The 26,716-nt window shown below is 33.9% G+C and overlaps 1 protein-coding gene across 18 annotated transcripts in view; it reads right to left on the bottom strand.

The window, feature by feature from the left end:
• LOC126843571 (microtubule-actin cross-linking factor 1) overlaps nucleotides 1-26,716 on the bottom strand; it is an 80,911-nt gene that overhangs the window by 34,502 nt on the left and 19,693 nt on the right. For 9 of the 18 annotated variants that reach the window (XM_050581187.1, XM_050581179.1, XM_050581250.1 and 6 more), the window contains 6 exons: nucleotides 9,586-9,647; nucleotides 6,792-6,809; nucleotides 6,543-6,623; nucleotides 6,208-6,297; nucleotides 4,581-4,658; nucleotides 4,396-4,488 (listed from right to left, as the gene is read on the bottom strand). In XM_050581187.1, coding sequence (XP_050437144.1) covers nucleotides 4,396-4,488; nucleotides 4,581-4,658; nucleotides 6,208-6,297; nucleotides 6,543-6,623; nucleotides 6,792-6,809; nucleotides 9,586-9,647 — 422 coding nt within the window. Of the gene's footprint in view, nucleotides 1-61; nucleotides 697-4,395; nucleotides 4,489-4,580; nucleotides 4,659-6,207; nucleotides 6,298-6,542; nucleotides 6,624-6,791; nucleotides 6,810-9,585; nucleotides 9,648-26,716 lie in introns of those variants that run through there. The other 9 variants (XM_050581307.1, XM_050581259.1, XM_050581315.1 and 6 more) reach the window with 4 other exon arrangements.

Below are 26,716 nucleotides of genomic sequence, written 5' to 3'. Positions count from 1 at the left end.
ATTATTCGAATTGCACGCTGCTTTTCTGTGTCATGTCTAACTCTATAGAAAAAAATGCTACCTTGGCTTTTTTGGATTTGATCATCTGGTGCCGAGACCTCTTAGACTCCTCGTACGAGTGGTCGGCCACCGACATCTGTCCGGTTTTCATCATGCTCTCGGTGGCCGATACCTCCACGCCCCTGGTCATCACGGTGGTTTTGCGCAACACTCGGGTAGTTACCGAATGTCGGCCGACCTCCGGGCGCCTGTCCACCTTATGCGACTCATGGTTGGACCCGGACACCTCGGTGGACAGGTGCCTCTTGGTGTGGACGGCCTGCAGGTCGCGCACGTCGTCGTCGGCCGCCTCCCGGGTGCCCTGTATGAACAACCGGCCGCTACCGGGCCGGGGTACGGCCGAGGACGACGACGAAGTGGACACCTCCTTGGTGGCTTTGCTAATGCGGTACATGTCGGTTGGTTACCGGTGGTGTTTGATGGTTAGTTATCAATTGGTAAACGGTCGGTCGCGTTTAGACGATCAAACGCATGACGTTGCCAAGCGGCCGTTGTGCGGACAGACGCACGGATTAGGCGGGATTAGTAAGGGTAATTTTTGGGAAATATATATATTTTTTTTTTTTTGATATTAATAGTATATTATTGTTATTCTATACATTCACAACAAACACTCGGTCGGTTCGAAACGGCGGCGCGCATGCGATACGGACGGTACACAAGAGATAACTGAACCGTGTTAAGCGGCTGCAGTGGCGGCGGCGTTTGGGTCAGGCTGGTGCAGAAAGGGAATACGTACGTGAATGAGTAGGAGTGCAAGCAGGTAAACCGCGGGGGCACCGGGGGGAGTCAACATTACCTGTCTGCCATAATAAAACGCTCTTCAAGGTTGGCCGTGCGGCACACGCACGGCGCACGGCAAAGGGGGGACACCCATTGAACATTATATCGTTACGGCTGGAGATATATAAAAATTACGCGTACAAAGGTTTTATCTTTGAAATACTACATACTCGTCGGTAATATTCATTGAATAAAAAAACAACCGTAACCCTTCCCCACTCTCGTTTAACCGCACGGTGTTCGTTAAGCCGTGCCCAGGTTGGTAGAGTGAGGCAACCACGATAACAGGACACCCGAGGCACGCGGCGGCGGCGCCCACATCGGGGTACCCACGCCTGTCCGAAATCCTCGGACCGGTGCACCACATATCCATATAGGGACCAGGTGACCAGGTGTGTGTGCAGCCGCCGCCACACGTTTCCACCGCGTACCATCCTTGGACGGCGCAGTAAACCTTGGCCACGCCGGACCGCGTAGGAGGCGCCCAGAGCAACAGATGTAGACGACGTTACATAAACACAAACAGCGTTGCGCATGGGCGGCGGATCAGGGTTAAGTTCGGACGGATTCGCTAAATAGGCCGTCGTTTGCCGGTAAGCAACCGCCTTCCGGAAATTCTAGCGCGGCACGAGGGCACCAAAGACATACACAACAAAAGCTGTTGTAATACAATAAACAATGACCACGTACTATACGGGCGACAACCGGCGAATCCGAGTTTTCCTGACCTAGAAAATCCCATAATCGGCAACACCGGAATCGGCCAAAACAGCCTTTCCCAAGTTAGAGAGGGGGGGGGAAGCTAAGTAAGTTAAGCTTCTTAGGAACCCCGCTAAAGGTACTATAGTCATACCAATAAGTTTACTAAGGCATAAGGCTAAGCTCTTCTTCTCATCAAACATATTTTAAGCTAATAACGCCACCGATTCTATTAATCAGAATCCGATAGGAAACAAAGTTTCTTCCAAAATTCACAAGCTCTGTTGAAAACCAAACAAGATGTTTATACCCCAATAAAGAATATACGCGGGACAACTACTTGGACCATAGGGTATGTACTTTTCACCGGTCATAAGTGGTGGCCGGGTAAAAACTTTCTAATGACGATTCCGTGACGGGCGACCAACACACACACACACACCGGTCGTGATCGGAATGGTGAGAATTCAAATATACCGTTTGACCATCGCTTTTTAATATTATTATTATTGTTATTTTTTTTTTATCTGTAACACACAACACGACCGTAGGGCGTGATGACCGTTTAAAACAGCCTATTAACCCTGTGAAACACGAGTTGCTCGATTATTAATTGTATTGTTTCAACTTTTTTGTTTTAACATCCTAGTCCGACAAGCCGGATTGAAGTCGGGTAGAAATTCTACAGAGAAATTATGAAAACCGACTCCACGGAATAAACAACATATTATTCACAGCGCGACATATTATTATTGTAATGCACACACTGTTCCGCCGTCCTCGAAGCGCACTTGTCGGCGATATCGAATTACAGTTATATAGGATTCGGAAAACGTGGAAATAGGTTTCATCTTCATATCCAACATGAATAGTATGCTAAGTCCATAGGCCACTGAGCTCGGTTACCGTTGCATGTTATTATTGCCGAAGGGCTGTTGCAGCAGTGTCAAATCGAAATTCACACTAACGTAACGATATACTGGGACAATTATTGATTCGAGTCTTTCCGGTTTGTATCGAATCCGAGTGATGATTTGTGTCAGGAAAAAAGGATTATTAAAATAAATTATATCGTAATCCACGAGGGAAGATAACAGCTGTGTTTTCAAGTGTACCGCCCACAGCGAAGAGGTTCTATATGGGCTTTATTAACGCTTGAATCGAACCGAGGATTAATTATTATTGTTCGGTTAATCTAATCTGGCCCGTTGTTGGCATTCGCGCGGCAAAATGATAAATTATACCGACGACGAACGCCTACGAACCTTAACCGCATTCACAGACTTAAGAACCGTAATCGAGAGTTGTGTCGATTTTTGGAGTAGGTATCCGACGCAACTGGCTGGACTAAGGTCACACAACTATATGTCCATAACATCTGCAACCACCAACTCCCAAGTCCAAGAATGAGCACGAGTAGTTTTGCAATAGTTTGCACATTGTGGAATTAGCTTGTGAGTGGGATACACTCGGTCAAGTCAAAGACCACGGAAGAATAGTTACACCGACCCAGTTTGTTACTAATAAATTGTGGGTTTACCCAAACATGCTGGGCTTAAACAAGAATAACCTGCTGGATTTTTTTTTTAAGAACCAAATACGAGAGTGCTGTTGCTTAGACGACGGTCGTTTGTAGATCATTGCACACACGGCGCAGCCGTTACACGAATGTTTCTATAGTTGCATACACAACCCCGCGATATCAGAGACTGTCAACAAATCTTGCAAAAGCGGCATAATACATTATCATCATCACTATCAGCTGATCAGAAGACTCCTTAGACAAACGTCCTGCTGACACGGTTTTTTTATTAAGAAAAAATACACCCGATTGACTCGTCCGTGTATAAAAAAAAAAGCAACGCCTCGAGGTAAACTAGATTATGTACACAGTAATGAGTTTAGGCGAGTAAGTAAATTTTTTTTTTTCTACAATACGTCAATTGCCGTTTTATTCGATTTCAATGTTGAAAATAGGTAAGTTTTGACAAAAACCGATTACAATAGTAATAATATAATTCCACAAAATCTATGAAAAGAGTAACAAAATCAGAGTATTTAAATTTTATCAAATTGAACTTCAAAAATATGATGGAACACATTATCTTTTAAACAGTTTTTGGAAGTTCAGAAAAGTTGGTAATATAATCGTTAGCGGTACCACCGTTGATCAACTGTTTGGACGGTTTTAGATTTTCCTAGTTTTTCAAACGTGTGACAACCGTGTAGGTTTTCTCCAAATAATGTTTCTTAAGGTCGGCGAGGGCGTATCAAATTGTATAATAATCGTTGTTTACTTTTATTCGTTTTTTTTAATCGTAGGTACATAAGAAAGAGGTCACTAAGCCGCCGAAAACAATATTAATAATAACAATAATAATATTTGCTCGAGGTTACCTCGTCCTAACGAACGATTAACATGCATAACATATAATAAAATTATATTATTTAACGTAGAACCGACCAACGTTGATTGGCACACATGGACGGAGTGTGTGAGAGAGAGAGAGAGAGAGAGAGATGACAGGAAATTATAATAATATAGGTTTGTCGGTTTTTAGATGGTCTTAGAGGCCGACCCACAAAGAAACAAATATAATCAGAAGACCCTATTGGAAGTGTTCGTACGGTCATGCATGAGACGCAACAGTCGGTGTTAATCCTTTGGCACACAAGCCGTTATTTTATCGGTCCACAAATGACCATCTGATGGGTGCGGCCAACACGTGACCGGCATGTTGTGTAACGATAGATAGTTTACTTTTTATTGTTTTCCGGTGCACAAACACAACAGTAAAAGCCGACAATAAAACTACTTAGCCACTAGTAGAAATATACAAGTGTTTTACCGACCTGGAAATGAAGGATAATGGTCCATATGAGGCCTAGCGTGAGTTTCGGGTTGCCGTCCACGATGTCTTCGGCCCGGATGTTGACCAGTTTAATCTGGAACACATGATAAAAAAAATGGCCATGTCAATATTGGGAGGGGGTACGCACTATATTACACTAAAACAGCTTTTTTGTGATGGGTTTACCTTTTTGAAACGGAGATATTCGAGCGCCATCTGAACATTCTGCAGCATGTGAAACCTGAGTTTGCCTCGTTCTCTCGGCTGTGGAAAAACCCATAACGTTATTATTTATTACTCTAGAGTCTAGACTGACAAAATCAAAACAAACAGCAGATTCTGAGTATGAAAAAAGACCCCGACCAAAAAAAAAAAGAACCAATAGCTAAAGTCGTTAGTATTTACCCCCAACATACGGGTTTTTACAGGGTTTATGGATATCCAAAAAACTTAAACGGGGTCAGGGTTTTTTAGAAACACCTGGGGGGTTATTGCCACCTCCGATTGGATTAGATATTCTATTATTTTATCATAAAGTCATCGTGCAAAACTGTGAGACGCGTGTCGAGAAAACAAACCACTGGAACGCGACGAGGGCGGTTAGGCGGTGGCGGTAATCCGCATCGAGAGCATCGCGGAGGTAATAATTTAATTGACTTTTTTTTTCAAACAAAATTGTGTTACACAATTATTATACTCGCAGCGAAACAAAGACAAGGATGTTATTCAGGCCTTGGCGCATCACTTTATACGGAATATCAAGTTGTGCGATTAGCCGTTGGCCGTAATTACCGTCGTCCGGTTTACTGGGGAACACCTTTCTTGGACGTAATGGTGGCAGTGGCATTTTCCTCCGTTTAGGTTTTTCACAATATTGTATTAAATTGCTGATGAAACACCGATTTATTATATAAATGAATAAATGCATGCGTTCATCAATTACGTTGAACAATAGATATATGATACAACGATTTTAAAGGATTAATTGCACAAAAAAACCATACCTAACGTGAAAGTTAGAAGTTGGTGTGGACGGCGGAGAGGAGTGGGAAGGAGGAAAGGGTAACGCCTACGAAAATTACCGTGTTGGGTGACAGTCGAAGAACTTTTGGCGAAATATCCGTCGATTATGACGTAGTGTTAACGTCCGACACACGTTATAGATATTCTAGCCGGCCGCCGCCACACCCCGAAGGACCTTGATACATCATAGAGTATTTTCCCAATAGCAGTATAATCTTTTTTTCGAACCTTGTCCGCCATAAAGAACATAATTTTGTAACGCATACACGCACAACGTAAATTCGCCCACGGTTTTGGTTTCTTTAGCAAAAAAAACTATATTTTCAAAAAAAACTCGCCCTATAGTTTCTATTGTATAGTATAATTTGCATATTGTACGCCGATTTATTTTGCCTCTATGGTTGCCTCGAGTATATATGTTTCGGGTCTATTATTGAGCCTACATCGCATTTGTCTTAATTTTTTTATAATTCAACCAGTGCGAGAACAAAAAAAATAAGAACCAGTGTTTTTTTTTTTCAAAGTTGGCAATAAACCGGTTTTTAAATTCCGACCCAGTTAAATATTTTGGGATTGCAACTACACCCTCACCCCCCTCCAAAAAAAAAACTTGAGATACATCATCTGGGGTAAATACCAAACATTTGTTGGGCTAAACTAAAAACAAACCCGCTGTTTGTTTGCCTTTTTTTAGACAAAATTAATTCTATACAACAACGTAGTGGGTGTGTTTATTTAGTCTAAAATGAATTTTTATGTTAATAAATAACAGGTTAACAATGGCGCTTACCAACTGATCGCCGGAAAGCACTTCCAACAGCGAAATCAGGTTGAGACCGTCCTGCAAGTCGATGAACAAATCGCCGACGTGTCGGTTGGCCTGAAAAATAATAAAACATAAAATCAATGTTATTCGGCGTTTTGGATTTCATATTTTAAAGCTTGAGCCATAAGAAGTCTAAAGGTGAATACAAAAAAAAAATAAACATCAATATCAACGCTACTGGCACACTTTACAAAGAGTACAAAGTTACAAAACAATTTACATATTTTTTTGCTACGAAAAAAAAAAATTAACACACAAATTGCTATGATTTTTGAAAAATATATTTTAATGAGACTTACACACGAGCGACAAGAGTTAGAGCACGCCTGTGGCGAGCATGTGTGTGTCTGAAACGTACAATTACTATAAGTTGTGTATTCCTATAAAACAAATAATAATAAAAAAGTAAAATTCTCTGCGTTTATTTTCTTTTTTCTTTAACATATTATATAAAATACATAAATATTTGTGATTTTTTTTTTTAAAGTTCGTGTCTAACGTGAAATTTTACAATAAACGTGAGCGTATAAAATGTTTGTTAATCATACCTTCCAATACTTCCAATGCTGCTTAAACAAATTCGTTAAAAACAATTAAAAAGAAAGTTTATAAGCCAAAACCTCTCGTTGTCTTTGTAAAAGTAAATCATAATAATATACTACTGTCATTCCTAGATAACTGTACACAGATCCTTCTGGTGCATAATGTATATTTAATGACAATGCCAAATTACAATTCACAAGTATTTGGAAAATAAATATACTCGTTGCACAACAATTTTTTTTCCGGATACATTTTGATTTTAAATTAATTTACTTGAATATTTCATATTTAGAAATGTAACCACTTTATTATGTCTGGCACGTAAGTTTATAATATAAATTATAATACGTTGTTTGTAAAATTACATAGTTTTGCATAATAGTAATGTAATTCATACCACAACAAATGTTGTGGGCGAATTTCGGGTAAAACATTTTTCTCCAATAAACATGAATAAAATAAATACACACAGGCTTGAGCCATAACTGGAAATTTCAATTCGACGAACTGAAATTTATTTATTTATTGATCAATAAGAAAAAAAAATAGTAAAAAAACTTGTTTCCGTTCTGCGTTGGCGGAGGTATCATTATAATGAGAGAAAAAAGGTTGGTGATAATTTATTTTTATTTTTTTAGGTATCACACGTCATTCCGCATACCTTGACCGAATAATGTGTATTATATTACACATAGAAAATGAGGTGGTATGATAATATAAATTAAAACATACTGGTACGAGCAAAATGATTACTATTTTTTCAATAATAGCAAAAACCGATACCGGCCTAGTGAATCGTCTTTCGTCATAATCGTACGATATGAATAAACGATTATTGTTTTCTTATATCCTATACGAGATGGTACCGCCATTAGTGTGCCATAAGGTGTGCTCAAATGTTTTGCGAAAAAAAAAAGCAAAATGTTTTATTTATGCGACGGTTTGTCGGGAACTGGTATGTAATTTTACAACACTATTGCAACGTCAAAATTCATTGTACAATTATATTATTCAATTTATGCCTGCATTCTTTCAGCAGAGTCATATTATTTTTAACTTTTTTTCTTCAAAATAATCATTGACACCTTCATAAAAAAAATTGAAATTTTAACTTTTCCACAGCGCAGGTATTCGATCGAATAAACTCAGGCTCGACCATAATATTAACCTACATTTATTCACAGGTCCCGCAGCTCTAACTTTATTTGACCAGTTTTATTTTACGAAAATAGTATTAAAAAAATAACAAAATATACAAACTTAAGAAATCAAAATGGACTGTTTATCTAAATCCAGAATAAACAACAGTTAGCCATAATGCGTAGGTAGACAATATACGTAGTAATTATGTTAAACGAAATTTTAATTATGCTAAAAAAATACACCTACGTATTACACTGTCGCCTAATCAGCAAATTATTTTACACTATCTATCGCGAAAAAAAATTGTAGGAGGATTTGAATGATTCAGAAAGGCTTATCACTATTAATCATGCTAACTTAACCGTTGATTTTAATACATATAAAACTATTATAAACATCAAATCTGTTCCTTTTTCTTTTTATAATTTACGAGTATATAATAGAATTATTGACTATAATGAAATCAATATTTTGCCGCCATTCAGCGCCAAAACTTGACTATTTATCATGCTCTTATTTTGTTTTCTTATACCCACAAACGAGTGACTTTTCTTGACACCTATCAATCATTTTAATACATAATAAACGGGTACCAAATAATTAGTCATCCTAGCGTTAAATAATACAGATAAAGACAATAACAATCACTTAATTAAATCATTGGTAATTTTTTTAACTGTATAATTTTTTAAAAAAAATAGAAATGCAACTCTAATTAACGGGGTTAGGATTTATGCTTAGACATACGACTAATTAGTCGTATTGGCTTCAAATTGGCTTCAAAAGTTTTACAGATTTACTGTTTGTTTTGCTAACTTAAAACTAGTCTAAGTAAAGGATTTTGAAAGAATTAGAAAGTAAAACAGGCAACTTATTAAAGTATTATAACAGGTTTTTAAAATTGATAAAATAATAATAGGTACTCAAAAAATGTTTTGCCTAACAAATTTTTATTTTTTTATTTTTATAATAATTTAACTTTATTAAGATGGATGGTCAAAAATTTAATTTAGGATGGATTTTTACGCAAGGGCCGTGCAATTGGTATCCTGTTGTTTTGAACTTACAAAGTTCTGGTTCCAGCGTACAGGTAATAGAAGCGTGATAATATTTTTTCGGTTAACATGTTTACAAAAAAAAAAAAAATACAACTGAACGCTAATCTACGTATTTGGTGTTGTTATCATTGGGTAGGTATAAAATAATACATGTAGCTTCGTCATAGCGAGCCACTTCCGGGCCTCGCGTGAGATACCTCTACAACAATTATAAATATTATGACTGTTATAAATGTTAAGAACAATTACAAAAAGTATGTAGTATTTACTATTTAGTGATTGGGCAATACTATAATATTAGGTATATTATGTATCTTTTTTTTTATTTTTTATTACAATTCCAACGAACATGACTCGGACCGCCGCGTGTTTGTTCGGCTATATTTGAAAATATTACTCACAAAACGGGAGTGGTATCCGACACAACGCATTACCTTTTCGGGACCGATAGAGAAACAATTTGCCTATTTTACGATCGTAAATATTTTTTTTTTCTCTCACTCGACAATTTTGTATAATCTTTCATACATTTCTCCTCCGTATAATCAAGAAAACAAATGTATATACCTACGCCAACGAGCAGTCGACGAACGCTTACCTTTTTCAAATGTTTGTTCACCCATTTCGTAAACGTTTTCTTTTGTATGGCGTCTCTTTCGTCTGAAAAAAAAAAATAGAAAAAAATTCTATTAAAATTCATACTTAAAAAAAAACTATATACTTTCCCGTCAAATGCGGGGATTACGGATCGTTTAATATTCATAACATAAGTGATGTGAACGAAACTCACTATCTACGCTATTTACAATGTAGCTGTCAACCAAGTATTATCGTTCAGAAAATAAAACAAAAAGTGTAGTCAACATTTTTTAATCATCTTCGGTCAATAGCGACAGACGCTACCACAACGTAAGACTAACTTGAAAGAAGACAACTACAAATAGTAAGTGAATCGCTAACTGCAAAAAGGAAGCAAGTCCATTTTTTCTAATTGTTCATAAGAGACAAAAAACTAAACAAATATACAAACAAGATTGTGAGTTCATAAAAACGTTATGAAAAATCACTTTTACTGTAAAATTGTTCTAATTATATCATCCCGGGTTCTTTTATGGGTGTTACAAATTAGGGCTAGGGTCTGACTAATAACAGATATCCTGTCGTCGTTTTCTGAACAAATATCAACACAATCATTTAAATGCCAATCTTAGATAATATTATAATCACCATGTTTTATGGTCACTCTATCCGAATAAAGGTATACGTTAAAAAGGGTCATTAAAAATATGATACACCAGCTACAAAGTAGGGCTGTCAAAATAATACAGATGATATAATAGCAGTCCAAATTAAATTTATAATTTAACAAGTGGACAAAAAATTAGTTTTGTATACTTTATCTGTATGCAATGCTTCCACTAGGTTTCAATTAAATTACAAACAAATATTTACGTTTTAATAATTAATAAATACAAACAAAGTGTAAACTATAAACATGTTCACAAGATTCTATAAAAAAAAAATTATTTACATAATAGTTTAAACGCTGTCGACTTTTTTTATTTAATGTGCCCATTGCTCATACTGCGAATAAACAACGTTTTGAAAAAAAAAATTGTATTTAGACTGCAAGTTGACGGGTGTCACTTTAATTTTTAATCAAACAGAAATCGTATAAAATAAAAATACATTTTGCTCGTTTAACCCTCCCCGCGTGAAGGAGCCAAGGAGGCAAGATTTAGGTACCCAGATTAGTTCCTTTACAATGCACAGTGTTGTTGTTTTTTTTTTAACGTATTATAGCGATATACCGTGTAACGATCGTGGCGTTCCGGTCTTAATCGGATTTATTAGAAATTTCCTTATCGTTGGCGTGTCTGTCGTGCGACCCATTGGCTACGCCGCCTATTTAGTTGATCCGAGATCGACTGACTGTTGTTTCATAATAACAAATAAAAAATACAATTTCAAAAAAATAACACATGTGCGGCTACAGCAAAATAATTCGTTCAAATGATTATTGCACGCGGTTAGATATACGTGTGCCCCCAGGCCATGAGAGTAACGTGAAATTGCCTTGTAATAAAAAATACAGTTCATCATAGGCGAATTAATATTACATATTACATTAGACCCATTGTATTCGGGCGACGGTAAACAACAAATAAATTAAACTCGAAAGTATTTTTTTAGATTATCATTAAGAAGACTCGCGGTTCCGATTAAAAATATTCCTACACTGCACAATGACTCATGAAAAGTATACGAAAAATAATTCTTTATGGCCCACACGAACGGCTGTGAATGTATAATTGGCGCTCTCTATCCTCGAAGAGCGCGCATCATATAATATTACTAAAAATTAACTGTCTCGAAGATATAATAGGTATTTGGGGGTTAATATAGACATTTGAAAGCCTATAGCACGAGAAGAAAACTATAAAAGACAGTACTTGGATTTTTATTGACAAAAAAAAAAATTGTGTCCTACAATAAACTAAATATTTTGAAATATTTGTACATGAAAGCTAAAAATGTTAAACGTTTTATGAGTTTATATGTTTTTACTAAGCCGAACGTAATCGACATTTTTCAAATATTTTATTTTCTAGTTAAGCTAAGGACCAGGGTCATGCATAAATTATAGGTACCTTTGAATTAATAAGGCAGATGTAAATGTGTGTTTTTTTTAATAAAATAATACAATTTACAATTTTAATAAAGAGTTTGGAATTTTTGAGACATTAACTTTTTACCAAACAAAATTAAAATAATTAAATTGTTTGAGTTGATTTATTAAAAAATATTATACTTATATATGTGTATTTACTTCATATTAGAGCGTTTTTATATAAAATCAATAAAAAGTATTTAAAAAAGGTAAAATAAACTCACAATGCATTTAAACACGTTATCGTTTCACTTCCACAATTGATCAAATATGGTATAAAACGTGGTTTAGAAGAAAACTATCAAAAACCTAACAGTGAAAAATGGCCAAGTTCCAGATCCCCTCCCAAAAAAGTCAGCCTGTCTAAGTAGTGATAGCTAAATTGTGGCCAAGTCTGCTATTTCTTTAGTTCATAACTTCACTTCACTCTTACTTTTATGAACAACACTTATCTTTTATTTGTATTGCTTAATACTTGGCCAGTTTCTGAATGAAAAATGACCATTCAAATGAGGCATAAAACAGACTTGGCTGTAATGTAGATACCACTGCTTTGGTTGGCTGACTTTTTGGAAAGATCTGCACGTAACTCCTAAGTATGAGTAAATTTGATAATGATGTTTTATGCTTTATTCAGAAACTAGCCAAGTGTTAAGCAATACAAATAAAAGAGATGTGCTCACCTGTTACTAATTACCTGCGATTAATGTCACTAAATAGTGTATAAACACAAAATAAACACTTATAATAATTTTATACTTCACGTTTTACTATAATATCATAAGTCAACAACATAATAATTAGACGGTTTATAGGCAATTTGTTGTTTTTGTGTAGTCGTTAATCATTTTTATTAATGCTCAGGTAAAACTCAGGCAAAAAAAAAGTGTTGAATGATAACCCTGTGACACGTATATAAACCAACCCGACGCCATTGGCTGCATTCACCTTAATCGACTACTTTAACACACTTGGCTTGCGTTTCCGACCGTTCAATGCACCCCATTTTCAAATATAGATATCCATCACATTTTTTGGCACTAGGATATACTTGTATGTTATACTCTTCTCTTTTTTGCCACGGGCGTATGTGTCCGGTTCTTGATCGTTTCAGTTAAAACTAATCATACAAATCTGTACCATTCGTTGTGTCATAAAATACCTCGTTTCCACAAAGATGGTTTTATCATAAAACTGTTATACAAAAATTCAAATTCGTTTTTGCCACATAAGACCTTATAATATAAGTTATTCAGAATCGTTTACATACATAATAGTGCATTTTTACTTTGTAGACGGTCAATAAAAGTATACATTGCAGGTGTTCGTTAAGTTTGAAAACCTATTTTTATATACTATTCGATTGAGCATCCACAAATTTTAAACACCGTCTATGTGGTTTATAGATTCTTAATAACATATTACAAAAAACCTATATAAACCCATAAACAAACAAACATAGATTTTAATCGTCGTGACTTTTGATTCGAGTTGAAATACTATTATTAAAATAGAAATAACTTTTCCAGTAAATGTGTTTATTTACAATAAGGTAAGCTTCCGCCGCCTACTCTGTTACGTTTGTTATCATAACTACCAGCAGGCTCCGAAAGTACCAAACTGAACTGAAGTGTCGCATTCGCATCGTTATATACCGTCCGAAGAGGCGTTTTTTAAGGAGGGACGGATACCCCTCCTAAATTATAGAAAATCTCACTGTGATATATTCTATCTTCCTACGTTCGTTTGCGCCAACCGTACGTTGTATATATATGTAGTTAAATAATGATAATATGTCATCATCGTATCGATCGCAAACAGACTAATTGTCTTAATTAAATTTTAACAAGGGATTATTATCTATACAACATAATTCGACCGCAGCACTTGTGTTAAAACATATATTATAATAATTCAAGTGCGTTTCGAATATTGCACAACTATAATCTAATTATTACGCGTAGTTGTTATAGTATATTATGGTTAATTTATTATTCAAGCAAAACAAACACGTACACTCACTATTATAATACCCTACATAACAATTTTTTTTAAAAAGTAGGATGTTAACATATAAAAGCGGACAGTGTAAAAAATTCACATTGTTCAAGTTCACTAGTTCAAAGTTTACCGTAACAAAAACAAACCTTATCTAAAACATAGTGAACGGTTGCGCGTATACATAGAAGTTCACATAGTTTAAATACATATCAAATGACTCATCACCGCAGTAGAGTCTGCTAAATGTATGTAACAGGTCATAAGAAAAGGTTAACCTCGATATGACTGACTAACGTTTCTCTAATTACTTAATGGTTTAATCTAGGAAAAACATTTTACTGAAAAATTATATTTTTACTTGTTACCTGAATTAAAAATGCGACCTATTGTTCATTGGTAAAAAAACTGAATTTACTTGCATATACGATTCCTGGCTTTAATATGTTGAGATAAATTGTAAAAAAAAAATGAAATTGATGTGTTTGATTTATATACACATCAAATAAACACACTATAATCCAATACTTACCGAAACGGGCTAATAAGGAGAAATGATGATATTATACACTAACAAAACGACATTCAATATCAACGGACTATTTCAAGTATTTATGTGAACACGATGGCTATAATATGCAACATTATGCGTTTTCATGGCTAGAAAATAAAATAAAATGAGGCGGTCGCGTTGTGCAACAAAATTGACGGTATTATTCTCACGTCGACGTTAAAAAAAGAAAAATAATTCGATTCGAAGAACAATCCTTTTGACTGCGCGTACAAACATAAAAAAAACAATGTAAATAGTTTTTAATGGTTCTATTATGTCGTACGCGATTCGTTAGCGGACGGCATAATATCCGAGTAAAAAATTCGGTCTTAAAACGTACTTGAGACACGATGGTAAACTTGCGAAATCGCTCTTTGACGAACGAAAAGTGTGTCAAACGAGAAACGACATTAAAACACGCGCTTAAGTCTATTCCATCCTGATCCGAAAGGTATTTTGATTATATATGCAAAAAACATAATAATTGCAAATAAACAGAGATTAGTATACACATCCTGACAGTATGTGATCAGAATTAAATTTTACAATTTGCATGATTCGTTAATGTGGTCACAATAATGCGAAGCAATGGGTTCTCGCAACAATTTGTATTCACGTTATATTTTAAAGCTATAAATCGGCTTGAGCGTGGGAGATAAATATTTTCGGATTTAGGTTCATTATTTTCGGAATTACGGTTTTTTAAATACTTAAAAACTTCAAAACGATAGGTTTTGGCGCGAATCAAATGGGCCAAAACACAAATATAATTTTAATAATATTATGGATAAATTTTTAAGTCGATTTGTTTTTTATATGCAGTTAATATTAGGATAACTTATTATCACTCATCATCGATAACCACAAAAATAATACCATCATAGTGGTAAACTTTTAAAATCCGGTAAACAGTAAGCAACACTGACTCGGCGCCAAAATCAATACCTATCAACCGAATTAGTATAGGATTGCATAAAGTCTGGTCCACACTAAGGTAACATAGACCAACATTATTGTGCTGCAGTACCTATATTGCTTCCCATTTGTTTCCATGTTTCGATAAAAAGCGAAACATGTGGCAACTAATGAATGTTGCCTTAGTGTGGACCCGACTTAATGAGTGTTAACATTTTTTGCATTACCTACATCGACTGCGGTACTGTAAATACTAGTTACTGATATACTATATATAGTATATCAATGACGTTTTTGTTGTCGATTACTAAGCTAACTGATACATCCAATTCTAAAGAAACGAGGATGAAACCTGATATGTTCATGTGTGCGCTAGCCGCTATAAATTAATAAAACTGCTTCAAGGATAACAATGTAACGTGTGTACATATATATGTATGTTATACTGTCGCTTTAAATTTTCGAAATTCGGGTAAACATCATAAATATTACATACATAGGCAATTATACGCATTGTACGGCGGAGGATGGAGCGAAACGGCATTGAATATTGTCTTTTTCGCTAAATAATTAGCAAGCACGGCTATTCTTTATAGCGTAAAAAAATAGAACACGGCTAATATCATATTATGTTGTACAAGACGGCGCCCTTAAGCTGTTTAATAACTATCTTAAGGCCGACAGTAAAAAACAAAAACCAACAACAACAACGACCGTTTTCCTACGTCCCGTGGCAGATTGGTGTAATCTATTCATCGGACGTTATCGGATTTTCCACGGTGTGATAATTTTGTTTCTTCTCCTCTCCGCCGGTGTTCACCTCGATTTGAAAAAAAAACAAAAGCAAAATCCTATACTTGAGGTCGAAAACCCATTGAATACACACAAGCGGGCGCGGACGCACACAGTTTCTAATTAACGGGTCGTCGTCGCGGTAATGAAAACAAAAACAATATATATATATATATATTAGATAACACCCGACAATGCAAACGGCCGACAGGCTAGCGCGCACAATAAACATACAACATGTATAATAATAATTATGTTGTATAGCAATAATAATAAAAGTAAAGAGTTACACTTCACAGAGTTACCTATTGTTGAGACAGAACCGCGGTAGCCGTTTGCCGCCATTGGCACGTGAGCCGATGACCTAGGCGTCGGCCGCCGCACAGTGGTCTAGAATCCGAAAAAGGCTATCAAAAATACATCTTTCAAAATGGTCGTATGTATACAGAGACCTAATTTTCATACTAGTTATTAACTAGTAGTATGTTTTGTAGTATATAAATATACACATTTTTGATTTTTAACATTTTTGTTTTGTTACTCTAACTGTTGGATCAATGTTGAGTTGCCAACTACTATTATTTTACCTTAGTTATCACCCTATATTTAATTAAAATTTTATATTATAAAAATCTTTAAGGAAAGTTATGTACATTCAGTTATAGTATACTGTCCAATGTTTGATTAACCGACTTCATTTTTTTAATTTGTAAAAAACACAATTAAAGCAAGCATTACTTTTATATAAAATTTAACTCTACAAATCAGGCAAACTCGCAAAACCAACATTAAATTGTCAATAAGGTTTAAATAAACTGCGTTGTAAGAATGCTTTTAGGGACAATTTTTATTTTATAGACTGTAGTATAAGTTCAGTTCAACTTGTAAAGTTTAAATTTATCGGATAAAATTATTCACTTAACTAATTTTTGCTTCTCGTTTCTTACCTATATAATATTTAAATTATATACAATAATAACATTTATCTATAACATTATCCTAACTGTTCCCAAAAAATACAGTTTTTGTCTTTTTTTAGATATTTTCATCTACCAAAAAAATTTCTCGAAACAATACAGTTTAAACTTAGTTTTTTTTTTGAAAATCTTAATTTTATTTATAACATTTTTAACCCTACAAACAATTAAAACATTTTTTTTAAACCTGGCTCATGGAGGGAGGGAGGTATAGTAATAACCCTTCGTCTCTGTGGCAGTGAATTTTATTTATAAGTAAAATAAGTACATTGTACCTATGTTTGTTTTACAGTGCCCTTTGAACACGTACTAGGTGCATAAACAACCGTAACGGACCAATCTATGCCAAGGTCGGTTGCGGACACGTAACGAGAAGCTATTTAGGGCAGACACGTTCCGGAAACGACAATGGGAAAGAAACGTATAGAGAAAATTACGGTTTTAAGTACACACCGTGGGTTTGATCAGCTGTTGCATCGAGAATAATTAAGTTTTACAAGATTCTCGACTTATAGTTAATGTTTGCACATGTTAATTACAAGTGAATGTAATACACATAACGTACTCATCCTCCGACCCATTCGTAAATGGTAATTTTAGGGAATCGATAATTGGACAAAACCATTTTGCAAATGCGAATAATTAGACAAAAAGCAACTAATAAAAAATGATCAGAAAAAATTGCATTGTGTTAATACGTTTTATAAGTTATTATACACGTTACGGTCGTACAGAGTGCTAACCGCAGTATACATTATATCCTTGAACTTGCCATTGAAAAAAAAATGCAATAGAATATAATATACGTACGTCTCCATTACATTTAATATTATACTCTAGAGTCGAAATGACGTTGTAAATTTGTTTCGGTAAAAATCCGGTTTTACAGACGTTAAAAAATGTAATGTTTTCCTCGTTTGCGATTCGCTTCCGTAACACCTACTTATAAAACATGTTAAGTCCGGAGTATCTTCGACACCATCATTCAGATTCAAAGTTTCAGCGGGCCAAACACATCGGGTCACTATATACTCTAAGAATACCGAGATATGCAATCATTTATTTTCGATCATTCTAAAGACGCAGTCCTCCTATGCGATGTGTCATCGATGTCAATCGAGAAAGGACCTTATGTGGCACTAACAAAATGTAGCACCAGACGTTTATAATATAGCAATAAAAAACTACAATACACAGATTATTTAAATTATTAATGTCGTGGTCGGAGAGGTCATTTTTACTATAAAGATATATAGCATTAAAGCCGTTCTTATGATTTTATTTTAGATGTTTTGTGTTTGGTACTTAACTAATTTTCAAACAGAGTTACATTAAAAAAATAATAATGCGAGTTAGGCCCTAGACATAAAAATCGTAAAATAAACTAAATTACTAAAACGTGTATTAGTATTTAACATAACAAATTGTTAACTTCAAAGGATAAAAATAAGAAAGTACTTGGAAATGAACAATTTTATTTAGACTAGCAAATAAATAGAAAAACTTAAAAATAAATAGAACGGTTTTTAATTTTATATTTAATACTAAACCACAGTCAACATTTTTACTGAAATGTAAAAATAACCTGTTCGGCCCGCAATTAGAGCCTAGCACTACTAGTAGGTTCGTGGTCGTAAGGTTCCCTTACGGGTGAATCACAAAAACCAAGGAATATCTAAAATGTAAAGAATGAAACCTGACTTGTCTAAATTTATAAGGAAAAATTTCGCTGAGAATTACATGGTGTTATTATTATTTCTATAATGCCAAACAAAATGATTGTTATTAAATATTGGATCATTCGATTTATGCATTATCGAATATAATCTAACTATTATCAGAGACACGTTTTTAGATATACCCACATGTGAGGGCCAATGACGTGTTGTAGCGCTTACCCTAGTATCCAACCCCTGGACACACATTTACCTAAGGCTTTTGCTGTTTAATAATAATATATATAATATATATATATATATATATATATATATATATATATATATATATATATAATGTTATTTATCTATCTGGTATGCATCGTCGTTCGTATTCATAAGAATGACAGATTAAAAATAATAACAATAATAATAGTGAAAAGAAGTCAAATGCGGTAAATAGGTACTATAGTTCATCAGGTTTGGCCGAGAGGATGCGCGTTAAAGCATACGATGGATTCGGTTCGGTAGTCCGTGCCAGACAAAGACGACACAACATCAGTTAAACATGATTTTGTGTTTAACGTCAATAGTAGACAATTTTTAATGAGTTTAAAAGAATTCCAACAAATAAAAGTTGAACTAAATTATTCTACTAGTTATTGGTAATGAGCAGGAATAATTAATAAAACGCAGAAAACTACCTAACATAAAAAAAAAATTTTACCTGCATGTTAAATGTAATTTTCTTAAGACAATTGCATTACTTCGAAAAATACACGTCTTGGTTAAGAAATTTATTTTTACTAAAAAATAACACTTAGGATTCTTACAGAATTACTGTTAATTGTCATTACTTATTATGAATAAGTAAAAATAATAATTATTATAACAATAATTTAGTATTTATCTATTTAGTAAATCTAATTTAGGAATAACACATTTTTGTAATATACAATTTGCATTTAAAACACGACGTGTGCACTTAACCATTGACTAATTATTATATTTAAATTAACATTCGAATCGGTCTATTGACTGCAATAATTATTAGGGGCTACTATTGGGAAGAAAAACGTATTAAGATAATAATGATTAACTATTGCGGTATGCGTGGGGTTCGATTAAAAATAATTACCCGATACCGGTAGCGAATGTGTCGTTAAGTGTGTGTATTTCTATGGTTTATGTGGAGGCTAAATTCGACCATTACATAATAAAAATTGTGTCGATCGTATTTAGAGTTTTATGCATATAATGCTAGAGAAATCTTATAAGATTATATTATGTTACACTAATTATATAATTGCACAATTTACTATTTATCTTTGTAGTTGCACAATATTAGCACCATCGATAATACTTTGCCCATAAGTTAATAAAAATGTAAAAAAATGTATAAAACCGTATAGATGTATTTCGAGTTGCAACACATTAACATAATAATCATAATAATATTTATGCACATGTATACATAAATATAATCTGAGCATAAACGTCAAAATCAGATTGATTGTCGCCGGAACCAAAATAATATGTTTTCATTGTGGGAGACGCTGCGGAGGAGTGCATAATGAATCCTAACTGGATTTCTACATAGTAAAAATGTAAATTCCGAAGTCTATATGGAAATGGCAACTTTTAACGGTCAGGCCTTAAAAGACCACGCCGGATGTGCCGGGCACGATAACGAAATTTTTCATCATAGATAAAACGTTTATTGGCTTCAACGAGAATAGTGTTTTTTTAACGAATACAAAAGAACTGCTGTAACAAGCACACTCTTATTCCCTTTTAATCATAGTCAATGATACTGTAAAATTTAAATTGCGCATATATTTCTATAAAAAATCGTAACTATATTCTAGCAAAACAAATACAAAATATGATTATCACACGAATATCATTATTATTAATTTAAAACAATATGCACAACGAAATTAAATTGAGAATTGCATCAGTGAACAAGGGGTATTATGCACTTGTAAAATTGTTTACATCGAAACTACTGTCCAGAAGGTCAAAGAAATATCTACACTCTAGCTTTCTACGACCGGTATTGACGTATGGGTGTGAAACCTGGTCGGTGACTAAGGGAGATGAGGAGAAGAAGAACATCTTTGAAAGAAAAGTACTACGCCGAATTTATGGCCCTTTAATGGAGAATATAGAAGGAGAACTAACCAAGAAATTTATCAAATGTTTCATAAACCCATTATCAGTTCGTATCTAAAAAGTAAAAAATGAGAATGGGCGGGTCATATTTGGAGGTCTGGAGGTGTAGCAAAAAATATGTTTACTGGAAGAATGAACGGAAAAAGACCAAGGAGTCAACCGAGACAAAGGCGGGCGGACAGGGTGAAGATAGATCTCACGGCAATCTCAGAAGAAACAAGAATTGTTAGATAAGTGGAAAAAATTGGTTGAGGCAGCGAAGGTCCTAAATGGACTGTAAAAGCTGGGAAGAAGAAGAAGAATTATACAAGTCATTAAGCGTGGCGTTGATATTTTAGTCTTCATTATAATAACTACTAGGTTTAAACCTACAAAAAAACATAGAACAAATGAATTGTATTAAAATTAAAATTTTAAAGCTGAAAACAAAATCAGAGAGTAAACCACCATTAGTAACCAGGGTAAACATTTTAAAACGTATTTTTGTTATATTAGGTTAGTTACCAAAAGTCCTGTAACTAATGTCACCCGCCCACTATTCTTTTTTAATTTACTTTTTTTCGCCAATTTAATTTTATCGTAGATAGTTGCAGTCTTACCATTCTTGTATAGCGAACACAATAATTAAACCCATCATAAATAATAGCACATGTAATTGCTCACAATATATATTAAATAAATACAAACGGGTATTGGGCACATAAACCTTAAGACTACTCCTGTGAACATATTATTTAGAGACAAAAAACCAAAGAAACGCGATTCTTCGGAGCATGTATATTATATTAATTAAGCTGCGATTCGGCCAAATATCGTGACTCTGTATAATTATTCATTTAAATTACCAAACGACTTAACTACGACCTACCGGTGGAACTAGAGTTTATTAAACGACTGCTCAGAATTCGAGCCCTGTGGCTAAAAAAATAACATGTTCGACTCGTGGTGAGAAGAGAATAGGGGAGGAGTGTGCTGAATATAAAAGGAGTACGTACGGTAATTAAGCGGCGCCACGAACGGTTTGCATTGCGGTGGCGGCTCCATTCCAAGGATAAATGAGGCGAAGCACAGAGGTATGTTCTGACGAGATCGGACGTAGGCGTATTTAAAAAATGCTTAAGGTCGCAGAAGAACGAGATGGATATTTTTTGTTATCAACCGGCTATCACATAGCAGCACCGTACTCGCTATCGTTTTTCGTGTAATTCGCAAGCTCGCAATAGTTGTATAATAGCGAACGTGCGTGATGGCAGCCTGTACTTAACGTTGTTTACCGTCGATTTACCTTGATTAACGACCATTCTAAACGTTGTTTTCCATAATATAGATTCGGTCTTTTAAAAACCGATCACTGCCAAAACGCTTTTTTAATGGTGCACACACGCCTGCGCACAATCGCCACTGACCGCACGCGACATTAACCGCTAATGTATCGGTTACAATTCTCAAACAAAAAAAAAGTCTGTAAGTATATATTATACGAATTCATCATACCGGTTCAAAATATAAACAAGGCCGGAAACGTTCCGGGCGGCGCAACAACAACAATAATTATAATGACAACGGAAAATCAAATTTTGAAAAAAAATACGGAAAAATATTTGATAAAAATTCAAACAATCGTTTCAATTATTTTTATTTTAAACAATTCATTTTTGACCGAGAAATATTCCCATAAATTATATTTAATACTAACTATATAACTATAATTTATTACTAAGCGTCCAGTGGTTATACCTTGGTGCAATATTTACTTGTTGTAAATTATGTATGGCTCTTTACCCAAAAAGAGCGCTCTTCTTTCCTATCATCAATTATCTCAACCATTTAGCGGTATCTCTTTTCAAAATGCTTTTCCTCGTCCCCAATTATCTTAGTATTTTTTTTTTAAATCTCAATAAAAATTATGTATACAGTATACCGTGCTGGTGTAAGTCTAGATCGAAAGATAAAACATAGTTAATAATAGTAAAGTTAGTTCCTTATTTTGCAATGATGAGTGCCATAATGTACATAATATTTTAATAAAAAAATGAATGACGTTATTTAAGACAAGTGATTTCCTAAATAAACTGTAATTACTTACAAAATATGACATTGACGATAGTCGATAACTATAGGTGGGTATGTAGGGGTAAAGCTATAGGTAGACTAATTCGTCTTAACTATTTAATAGCTCTCAAAAAATGATTGATTGGAAGCTAATGAATGAATGCAGCATCCCAAACATTATATCCAACTATGATTATTACTCTAGCTGATTAGTTAATGCGACTAACTGTTAGATTTTAAACATTTTTTTGGAGGGAATTTAAGTTGAACATATTAATATTAACTTGCGTTAATAACTATACCATAACACATCGTTTAGCTTATTATGTGGTACTATAATGTAGTAAAAGTTGGTTTTAAAACAATTGTTATTAAACGCAATTTATATAATATATAGTAAAGTGATTTTATTTTAATAATTTTACACTGTAAACTATAATACAACTTTATACGTATACATTTTACGTTCGAACGGGTCAATTCCTACTTCAGCCGATTAAAAAAAACGTTTGCTACATTCTATTGATTTTGAATCGTTTTTTATTCACACAAGTCAAACGTATTGTTACAATACAAAGATGTGCACACAATCTATAAGCGTACAATCGATAGGCCAATACATAACAGTATTCTTTATTTTTTTTTATCCACAAAAGATATCAGAACGAATCCTAGTACGGTCGACTACGATATTATACACAGTACTTTGATCAGCGCTCACCATTTCTTTCATCTCTCGCCGAGGTATAGAGTTTCCCTTGTTTGGCGCCACACACGCAAGCCGATCATGAAACGATGTGTGCAGTATTCGATTGTTTTAAGTATATTAGAATATATATATATATATATATATATATATATATATATAGGCAAAAAAATAAAAAAAGAGGTGTAAGCTCTCCGTATAGTAACCGATACCGTTACATAACATGATTTACCATGCGGATAATATTATTATATATATGTACCGCCGACACGCCTATAGATTAATGCACACGGAGGGATATCTCCAACGGACCGACCAGTATTACACGGCCGTTGACAATAGAATGATAAATCACACTTTTTGTACACATTCGATATCCAATACAATGACAACAGACACTATCCGATAACACACTTCCTCCTAATAGTCGACTATTTCATTTAGACAGATGTATTATAATTAATTTTTATTCTCGAACCATAAATAATAATAACACTGTTACCTGTAAAATACGTATTCCTTAATTAGATATCTTAACGACTATGTGTGCATATCATGAATAAGACGTGTAATACAATGATATATTTATTAGCAGACATATCTCAATAGTAATATATAAAATATACTTGCGTAAAACGATAGGATAAAATATATTATGTATACTGCAATAGCGAATAGTAAATTATAGTCCCTTAATAACGATTATGTATAACACGTTATTATCCAATAAAAACACAATTTTCCCATTTGTAACAAACAATAAAAGATTAAGTAAACAAAAAAATGCCCTTAAATTAATGTTATAAAACATTTTATGTAAATACGCATGTGTAACATCAATGTACCCGAATTAACATTATAATATTTTAATAAGTTCATATTATAGAAACAAAGGTTTAGTGTTGGTTAAGCGGATGCAACGCAAGGAAGGTTCATTTGAGAAACATATCATTTGTCTTTTAGGCAGCGAAAAATTCGTTACGACAATTAGCCGTAACGTTAATTAGCCTCATTTGATAAAAATGTTTAAAAAACGTAACGCAGCGCTCGGAATATATAGTAATATATTTGTTTACCAGAATAGACGAAAAATAAGATATCTTCTTATAGATTCTTCTTATTCTTATTGCGAAAAAGCCTATATCTGGAAACCGAATATTATATATTATATAATTATATTATAATCATAAAACTTAATTAATTAAATATATTTATACCTACGTTAAACTGTTTTGCAGGTTTTTTTTAAAAAGTAGAATTAATGTAATGGACCTACGGCAGGGTATGCTCATGGCAGATTTCAAAAATAAATAACAACATCAATTGTCCGGACATACGCATTAGGTTATTACAATCAACATTTACATTTAGCAATAATAATAATTAAGAATATCTAATAAAACGCGACCGCCCTTGGTTCTATTAGGTTACAAACTATAAGAAGTCAACCGCACAATGGGAAACATATTGTAATAGTTTTTCACTAGAAAAGGAGGAGCGGCTCTCTAGCGTTTACATTGATTATTGTACGTTCTTCGATTTAATTTCTAAGTCGCACCAACTGTAAGCGGTACCGTAATAATATACTACCGTGTATACATTTATGAATTATTGTTTTCCTCGGCAATATTTATGAGCGACAAAAAAAAAACAATAACCGTAAGGTCTACGAGAATTATAAATACAATTATTATTATAATTGTTGCGTAGAGTTCATGGCGGGACGACTGCAGAAAATATACATTATCAAGCATAAATCTAATATGCGATAAATCAAAATAAAACAAAATAAAAATGACTTCGTTATCGAGAGATTGCCATACGCCAAAATTAAATACGTGGGCACTTATTACTGTTGTTGAAACAATAACACAATGAAGTCGGCAGAAAACAATCATATAATATAAGTGTAGGCTATACAAAACCGCCATTTTGATAAAAAAAAAATGCGAAATATTCATATTATGTTATACCACTTGAATGTTTTAAAATATATCCAATCATAAAATCGTCGACTTCGAGTGAAATACTTTTATAACTGTTAGTAACAAAAATACATTGTTTCGAGCGATACAGAAAAGAACAAGAAACTGGTTAGTCAGTTTCTAACGATCACAACACCGAATCTAAGGATTGCAATGTAAACAAAAGTTGGACCTGAAAATCATTTAGTGTGCTCACTAGAATCTAAAGACTGATACTTCATTTGAACTACTGTATGATAAGTTTTATAAAAAAAAACATCTGTTAAGGATTGACATCATGGACAACCCGTAAATAGAGCAAACTAGATTTATTATTGAATAAGACAAACAGGACAACAGTGTACAGGATGTCCTATGATAATAACTTAATACCATTGAATCAGAAAATATTACAATGAGTAAGTCCTCAAGGGCCAACCTGTGTTAACCAAATATAAAAAATTAAGATTTGTGTATAAATAATAGCGGACTTTATGGATATTGCGATTGTTAGCATCATAAAATTAGTTTAATGGAAAATAATACATTATTTTTTCTGTAACCAAACACGGGGTTAACTAAAATCTCATTCAACATTTAGATATACGTTGCAAGGTCAACGCATTGGAAATTGAAAGTACGTAAAACGCGTGACATCTATGTTTAACATAATGTTGGTATTGAGTTTTCAACGAATTTTGTGCTTTCTAATCTTGGCATATAATTGACCAAAGAGAGAGACAATATGGCAGAAACCAAAAACTTTACTAGGGTTTGTCATATTAATTTCACCGTTGGAATAAAGAACTATTAAGTATTTCATATAAGCTCCAATTATAGAGTACAAAACATATAAATCATTCTTTTCCTTACAAGTATTTTATAAAATTATAACAAAGGGTGCGCCGTATGCACAACACCCTTCCTACGCCATACTCGTTCTGACGGGCAAAATATATTACCAAGATCAGCTCATTAGTTAATGGGGCAGATGTTAAATTATAACCCTCCGTCTAATACACGATTACCACAGTGATCTGACGTACCAACTTAGCGTGTATTATTTTTTAGGCACGCTGACTTAAATTTTTAACTCACAAAATTATATAAATTAAATTATTGTCGTTTAAGCTAAAAGTAGATTGACCATAAGTCGTCGGAGTAGGTCTTTTAAGGAGGCTAAATGAGCTGGGTCACAGATACGGCGAATTTGAGACACAGACTATATTACATTAAACACAGTGGTAAATCGTAATGTGACCTCTCTAAAA

This window comes from Adelges cooleyi, unplaced genomic scaffold, assembly GCF_023614345.1.
Source record: "Adelges cooleyi isolate 19-005CV unplaced genomic scaffold, UGA_ACOO_1.1 ACOO_flye_CR_arks_rails_tigmint_CR_PRNA_108, whole genome shotgun sequence".
Taxonomy (NCBI): domain Eukaryota; kingdom Metazoa; phylum Arthropoda; class Insecta; order Hemiptera; family Adelgidae; genus Adelges; species Adelges cooleyi.
The sequence above is the reverse complement of the archived record's forward strand: the minus strand, read 5'-3'. Positions and strand labels throughout refer to the sequence as shown.